The sequence below is a fragment of the Myxine glutinosa genome, chromosome 12 (assembly GCF_964187855.1).
Source record: "Myxine glutinosa chromosome 12, kmMyxGlut1.1, whole genome shotgun sequence".
In the NCBI taxonomy this organism is placed as follows: Eukaryota; Metazoa; Chordata; class Myxini; order Myxiniformes; family Myxinidae; genus Myxine; species Myxine glutinosa.
This window is the reverse complement of record NC_136272.1, coordinates 28,584,036-28,591,322: the sequence shown is the minus strand read 5'-3', so window position 1 is coordinate 28,591,322 and position 7,287 is coordinate 28,584,036. Positions and strand designations below refer to the sequence as shown.

The following is a 7,287-nucleotide window of genomic DNA, read 5'->3' as shown; positions in this document are numbered from 1 at the left end:
TAAATAGACACATGAATTCACCGGGTGTCCACTGAGCATTCGAGTTGGTACGATCAATAAAACGTTTGGTTTTTTTGTAAAACGTATCGGGTTTTAAGAGGTTTGGTAAAAAGTCCTTTGAAGGACAGATCTGCAGGAACATATATAGGGTTTTAAGAAAGAGCCTTAATTTTACTAGAGGATCAATAGATGAATTTTAATGAGACCTACTCCCATCAATTTTGATGTGATATCAAAGAGCGAGTAAATGCCACACATGGCAGGCTGGGAGAGATAAGTCATTGAACACTACCCACCGTGTCATGGTGTCTCCGCCTCGTTCAAGCCGGTATAAAGTGTCTCTGAGACCGGAGACAGTCAGCCTTGGAAGAGAGAGAGACAGAAATAGAGACGAGACATATAGATTTCCTCGACAGTGAACGACATTTGAGTGCATCACCATGAAGATCGCAGCAGGGTTTCTGCTTGGAGTCGTCCTGGCAACCGTCGTTGTGGGTCTCGGAGGGAGTCCGCTCGTGCTGAAGGAAGACCCTGTGACCTCATCGGTGAAGACCACGGTCTCCCCAGGTTTCTGGTTCAGGTAGGTAATGGAGGGTGTGCCGAATCTGCAATTGTTGGTGTTAACGGAAACACGTTTATTCCTGGGCTGTGCAACGATCCAATGATTATCACAAAGTTATGTCTTATGTGCATTGTACATCTTCAGGGATTTCAAGAAGAACTTCTCCCATGGAAGCGGGCACACCGTTTGATCCTGTTTATATCTCAGAAATATTTTTACCCTGATAAGTTTGAACATCAGAGGAAGAGCCCCCCTTTGCGCACCGACGCCATGGAGAACAAGCCACAAATATTTCACGGAACTGGATCTGAAGGCCACCCGTACAAAAACCACAGCAATGTTGCAGAAATAGCTGGTGGTGTTAAGGACCACCCATCTATTAAGTATGCAAATACTCCAGAATTTTGACAACTCTGACGCATTCATCCACAAGCCCCTCGCTGCCACTTGCATATTATACCTGATATTAAAAAAATCCACACCTTTTTTCTGTATTCTTGTTCTTTTCTGTACTCTTGTTATGTTTTGGATCATTTCATAGCCAAAGCATCTCAGGAATGACGTCAGATTAACGTAAATTTTATCAGTTACTGCTCCCATTACTCCCATCAAACACTCCGCGAACCAGCCCCTCGCCTGCGTACGCCATATGTAGACGACCTCGAATGAGGCGAGAGGCAAAAATGTGTTTGCAGTTGATAAATTGACCTGGGCAAGACCAGGTTGGACTGGGGCCCGATTCAAGGTCGTGAGTTATGACGTCATGTGCAAACGTGCTGTTCCCCCTTTTTTATCGAACCCCTTTCCCCCTCCCCATCAACCACTATTGTCGATTATTTTTACGCATCAAATTAATATTAACCGTATTCACGTATTTCAAACGTCCCGTTAATGCATATTAACAAGGTGCGTGCATGTGTGTACCACAGGTGTGCCGATGACCTGTTCCACAGACTGTCGTTCAACGGATCACACCCCACGGGCTTCGCAATTCCCACATTTCTGAATTCCCTTGAAGGTTGTCATTTAATCTCTCACTATCGATTGATTGTGCGTACCTCATAGGCCATATTGATACCTCCAAGGACCATGGTAGGAAATAATTATCTCCGCTACCGAAGGTGGATGGAGGTTATGTTTCTGTCTCCTGCAAGTCACATTTTTACTCGGAACTTCACGAAACCTTCCCACCTGATATAGGTAGTGAAAATCTGGAACCCTATTGTTTTTGAGGTCAATAGGTGAAAGGGCGAGGTCACTAAATCATCATTTTTCACCCGATTCATTTGATATCCAGGTATATACTGTATGTAGGACCGAAAAAAACCGGGTGGAGGGTGAACCCTCGTTGAGGTGAAATCTTGATGGACCCCGTGAGTATGTCTATTAATTACTCCTTATTGCACCTGGACTACGTCTATTAATTCCGGACTATTGGAACACCTCTTTTAAACATGTAGCTCTTTCGAGCCCTTTCACCTTTTAGACCCCTCAGACCTTTTAGACCCTTTATACCCTTTGAACCATGACACCATTTATAACCCGAGGACCCTTAAGACGCCCTAGGACTCCTTACAAGCCTAAGACCCTTTAAGACCCCTACGATCCTTTGGGACCCTCATACCTTGTAGACCCCAAGACCCCATATATCCCGTTAGACCTTCTGTCTGAGAACGTTCTGCAATAACACTTGAGGTTCACCAGTCAAATACAAAAGGCCCTGTGTGAGCCACCTCAGTACCGATCTAAGAGGGTGCAAAATATAATTAATCATTTAAATCTGTCTTTCCTTTTTTCAGGTTCTGCTCATCTTGGTTAGTGATGTAGGGAAACATCCCATGTGGAATGGAATAGTCCCACGTGGCAAAGAGGAAAGCCCACGTGACAAAGAGAAAACGGTGTCCATGACAACAATTTCACCCCATTATAATCAAATGGGATATTTTTGTGATTTTATGATTGCCAAACCTCAGGATCTTTTCAAAATATCAGATTGAAACTAACACATCTTGTGTTTAGTATATGTGTATAAAATCTGGTCAAAATCGGTCAAAGGTCAAGCAAGGTCAATGCCATCCAAAACATGTCAACACCTATTTAGGCTGCAATTAGAAAATGTATCAACCAAACTTGTTACGCACAACATTCCATCATCATGTAACACACTTGATATGTCAAATTTTCCAAATTACCAAGTTGCTGTTCCCATGGCAACCATTGTACATTTGGATTCCGCAAGTATTGTGCTACGGCATCATTCTTGATTGTTTGTCTGTCTGTGAGCACAATATCTCAGAAAGTTATTGACGGATTCAAACGAAACTTGGTGGACAGGTTGGGTGTTTGACAATGACAAATTGATTCGATTTTGGTGAAGATCTGGATTCGGATCCAGATGCGAGAATTTTTTAATTAGTAGAGTAATTCTTCACCATTGAGAGATAGGGCCAAAATGATATATATATATATAGCTTTTGGTTGAACCTGGGGAGGGCAGGGGCACGGTGAGGGAGGTGTAGTAGTAGTAGTAGTAGTAGTAGTAGTAGTAGTACTACCACCTTTAGAGGCCATTTCCCCCCGCAGATCAGAGGTTGGCCTTTTTCGGGTACCTTGGTCCCCTTCTTGAAGCAATGTTTTATGGCCGGATGCCCTTCCTGCCGCCAACCCTGTTGGTCGCCTCTTGCAACACACAGGGAATTACCAGTGACTGGTACTCAATTTGCCGACCTCGGAAGGATGACAGGCTGAGTCAACCCCCTGGCGTTAAATCATTGATCGACCAGGACTCGAACCCAGGATCCTAGGTATCACAAGCCAGCACCCTAACCGCAAAGCGAACACCAGGCTCTGTGAAGTGTGACAAATGTATTTTGTGTCGTGGCTAAATAATCCCCCATGTCTGCAGCAGGGGTCAGTAAATCACTTGCAATGTGGTACGTGTACAGGCGAAAATTGTGAATCGTCCTCCACCCTCCCCCACATTCAGCCCACCACCTACGGAGGGACCGGACGTAAGGTCGTCGGATAGAGTCAGATGTATGGGTTATTGTTTTGTACGAATACACCAAGTTTTGTCCGAATCCATCCACCACTTGTTGAGATATCCTGCTTTATGTTGGTTTTCGCCCGATCACTCACTCAATGGTGAAGAATCACTTTTAATATTTTAGGCTCCAGATCCAGATATTCACCAACATATATTAAATTCGTCCTTGTCACACACCCAACCTGCACACCAAGTTTCTGTAAATCCGTCCATAACTTTTTGAGATTTCCACCACCTGGTAATTTTGTAAAAGGGCTAATATTCTGGTAATTAACACCAACAAATCAAGGGGAACGTTTTTCCTTGAACTCCTGAGACCAATCTTCTGCATGGACTGCAGTCCCGAATACTCTTAGGATGTCATACTTTGTCAATGTTGAGTGTCAATGGCGCTGTCCTTGCAGCAGACGGCGAGGCACGGGCACGGATGCTGCTGGAAGGAGCTCGGTTTGTGACACTCGCTAATGAGGCAGAGCACTCAACATTGGCCTGCTGCGCACTCACCTTGAAGCTCACCTTAAGAGGTTTGCTGAACACCTTGCGTGAGTGACTGAGTGTATGAGTGGTGGTGGTGATTTGTATGTGGCCTGTGGCTGCATTGTTTTCTGGGGGCGCCCCTGTGCCCCCATCACCAGTCAGCTAGTACTCATTTTGTCGGCCTTGGCAGGATGACAGGCTGAGTCAAGCCACTGGTGTTAATTCAATGCCCCGACAGGTGCTCAAACCCAGGACCCTAAATATCTCAAGCCAGCCACCTTAACCGTTAAGCCAACACCAGGCTTAGTGTGTGAGTGATAGGAAATCGCCATTTTGAAATTTGTTTCCCTCTGCCATTGTTCGTGGAGCGTTCACAATTGTTCGACAAACGAGAAACTCCCCAGAGCAGGCTGGCCGGTGGTATAATGGTTAGAGCGTTCGCTCCGAGTCTGGGAAGTGGGTGGTTCAACCACTTCAAACCCCAGTCCAGTCATACCAAAGACTAAAAAGGTTGTTCGGGTTATTAGGGTTAGGGTTGTTCGGGTTATTAGGGTTATGGTACGTGCTGCTTCCTTGCTTGATGCTCAGCATTTAAAAAGGATGGAGCACAGACAAACAATCATAGGTTGGTAACAATAGAGCAGGCTTTGATGGGCCCAATATCCTCATCCTGCGTCAAGGTCCCTTGTAAGGAAGTCACATTCTAAAAAATATACCATGGATTGAAAAATGAAACAAATGTTGCTGTATCTGGGTCTCTGGGTCTGTTGAGGGTATCTCGTTTGTAGATCTTTTCGAACATCCCTAGTATGCGTCACATACGCCTTTACGAACATGAACCTCCCTTCCGTATTTCTCACGAGATTTGGTGAGAATCTTACCAAATACTGTACCCATGAAAAATAAATCATAGAAGGGTTTTCTTAGGATGGTGGAAGATTACAGGCCATAATCAAAATTAATTTGAAAACCTTGAACGTTATCTTTCTGTCTCCTCCATTGCCAGCTGTCCAGAGCCCACTACATAGGCCTAGATATTGCCATTCTGTCTCGGAAATGAAACAATGCACATTCGGCAGATTAATTTCCTTTCAACTTACGAGAGAAAGACGACTTGTTGTGCGAATATGTGAAAAGGCCTTGTGCGTGTGAAACAGACGGATTTTTATGCGGATTGTGGACGCTACACTCTTGATGTCTTTCACATCTGGTGATAATATACCCGGCAGAGCTCGGACTGGATGCCATCTTGCTCTATCCCAACGAGATTTCTGTAACAACTTGCCTGCCGTGTTTGCGAACGCATAGCAACATCGCTGCCTGGTGCCTCGATGGCCCTAAACTGCAGGTGAGCAAGGCATTTCAGGTAAATCAATTCACACTTGATTTGGGCTCCTCTCATCTGTTGCACACTGGCATCCAAGACCACAATTTTGATTTTGTATTGTAAAATACTAGCAGAGTATTTGCCATATGGGCGATCTTGTTGTACGTATGTAACACGTTCTTTTGACACATACCTTTATTTGGGTGGTGTATGGGCAACTGACAGCTCCCTCAATTTCTCCAAAAAAAAACCCCAAAATAACCTGGGTTACGTATATGAATCAAAAACATGCCTACTGCTTATAATTCAATACACCTCACTGTTCTGAAAAAAGTGGGGACAGGAATACTGTACATGCTGTAAAGGGTGGGACTTGTAATACCCTCTCCCACCTCGAGGTGGCATGACACAATACACATTTACATAGAGAATTCGAGTCACCCTCAAGAGCACTGGGAAAGGTAAAAACACCCCGATACACTAAATGGAGGCATGCTGATCCTATGTAGCAAGTTTGGATGTAATCGGCCCAGAACAGTAGGAGAAGTAGCGCAACAAACAAACAAACACACAAACGAATACCGGTCTGTGAATTATAGGAAGGATAAAGGTCCAGTGGAGTGGAGAGTAGACTCCCAGGATGCAGGTAGTTTATACTTTGTCGGAATAGGATTATGACTGTGAAGAGCCATGCTCATCAAGGTAATGTAAAACATGTTCATTGCTGTGATGTTTTGCGGAACATCTTCTGACATCCACTCGTGTATTCTTCCCTGTGTTGTGCTTCATATAGTCCAAAAGCTGTGGTACAACTACGTACGACTCCGTGCAGGTCATCCTCTACCACGATGACTACGTGTTGCTACGCTCGCTGTGCTTCCCCGCGCAGTGTGTCCCATCATCTCACGTTGTCCCTTATTCCACCTGCATGATGCGAGGCAATCCAGAGAACCCCTGAAGACAACACCGCACCATTGTTCATTAATGCAACAGTTTTAGCTTTCATTGTTGTTTTATAAACTTCGGGTTGAGAAAGGTAGGCTCACCTCTGTCAAAAGCAAAGTACAGAGCTGCAAAGTAAGTATACACTTTTCGGGAGTTAGCGTACTCTCGGGTTAATGCCATGAACGGGACGGACACGAGCCTGGCTCGTGTCAAGTATTGCTCTTTTATAGTTGTTGCTTTCATTTTAGAGCTTGTGTGTATCTAGAAATCCTTAGGAAAAAGCTGTTAAAACTATTTTAAAATCCATCTATTGTCTCAATAAAGAAATGTGGAAAAAAAATATGGCCGTTTCAAGGTATACAAAAACAAGAAAGAAAACTTGCGATGCAGATTCACGGTAGATTGAACAAGAACAACATCGAACATGCAGCTTGCAAGTAAATAGGAAATAAGGGAAAGGGAGAAGAGGAAAGAGAAAAGGAATGAAATGGAGTACACATGGGGAGGATCAGGAGGAGAGGTTGGTCTGCCATTTTTGTAACCAATAGGTAGATGGTTCCAAGTTTCTAAATGTACCTTCCATAGTTTTTGTATTGCAGTGCTCAGAAAAAAGCACAAAACATGAAAGACGGTGGAAGATGTCCACCCGTGCGATTCCGATCAATCAAGAAGCCACGAATGGTGACGTGGCTGTTGGGGGTAATTGGAAGAAGAAGAGTTTGAGGCATGGCTTTGACTTTTCACCGTTTGGCAACTTAGGCTCGAAGAACACTGAATGGATTCTTCCCTTACTTCCATGTGGAAGTCCGCTGTATAATCAGGAATTGCTAAAGATTATTACTGTGTGCGATAATCACAGTTGTTTTTGTTGTTGTTGTTGTTGTTGTTGTAAAGCCTTGAACAGTTCTCTCGAACAAGCCCGTGACATGG

The 7,287-nt window shown here is 44.2% G+C and overlaps 1 protein-coding gene across 2 annotated transcripts; it reads left to right on the top strand.

Moving 5' to 3' along the window:
* Positions 1–385: 385 nt before the first annotated feature.
* LOC137437397 (uncharacterized) lies at positions 386–6,813 on the top strand. Of its 2 annotated transcripts, none has more exons than XM_068131715.2 (5): positions 386–580; positions 1,492–1,580; positions 4,016–4,132; positions 5,315–5,433; positions 6,206–6,813. In XM_068131715.2, exons 1-5 carry the CDS (start codon positions 441–443, stop codon positions 6,368–6,370), a joined length of 630 nt encoding a protein of 209 aa, XP_067987816.2. In that variant the 5' UTR covers positions 386–440; the 3' UTR covers positions 6,371–6,813. The 2 variants fall into 2 exon arrangements, with proteins under 2 accessions (XP_067987816.2, XP_067987815.2); XM_068131714.2 differs by having other exon boundaries at positions 4,013–4,132.
* Positions 6,814–7,287: the final 474 nt, after the last annotated feature.

Excerpts from the sequence above, each read along its gene's own strand:
- LOC137437397 (XM_068131714.2), top strand. The coding sequence starts at position 441 with ATGAAGATCGCAGCAGGGTTTCTGCTTGGAGTCGTCCTGGCAACCGTC. Across the intron at positions 4,133-5,314 it reads CTTGAAGCTCACCTTAAGAG|AGCTCGGACTGGATGCCATC; the intron begins GTTTGCTGAACA and ends TATACCCGGCAG. Across the intron at positions 5,434-6,205 it reads TCGATGGCCCTAAACTGCAG|TCCAAAAGCTGTGGTACAAC; the intron begins GTGAGCAAGGCA and ends TGCTTCATATAG.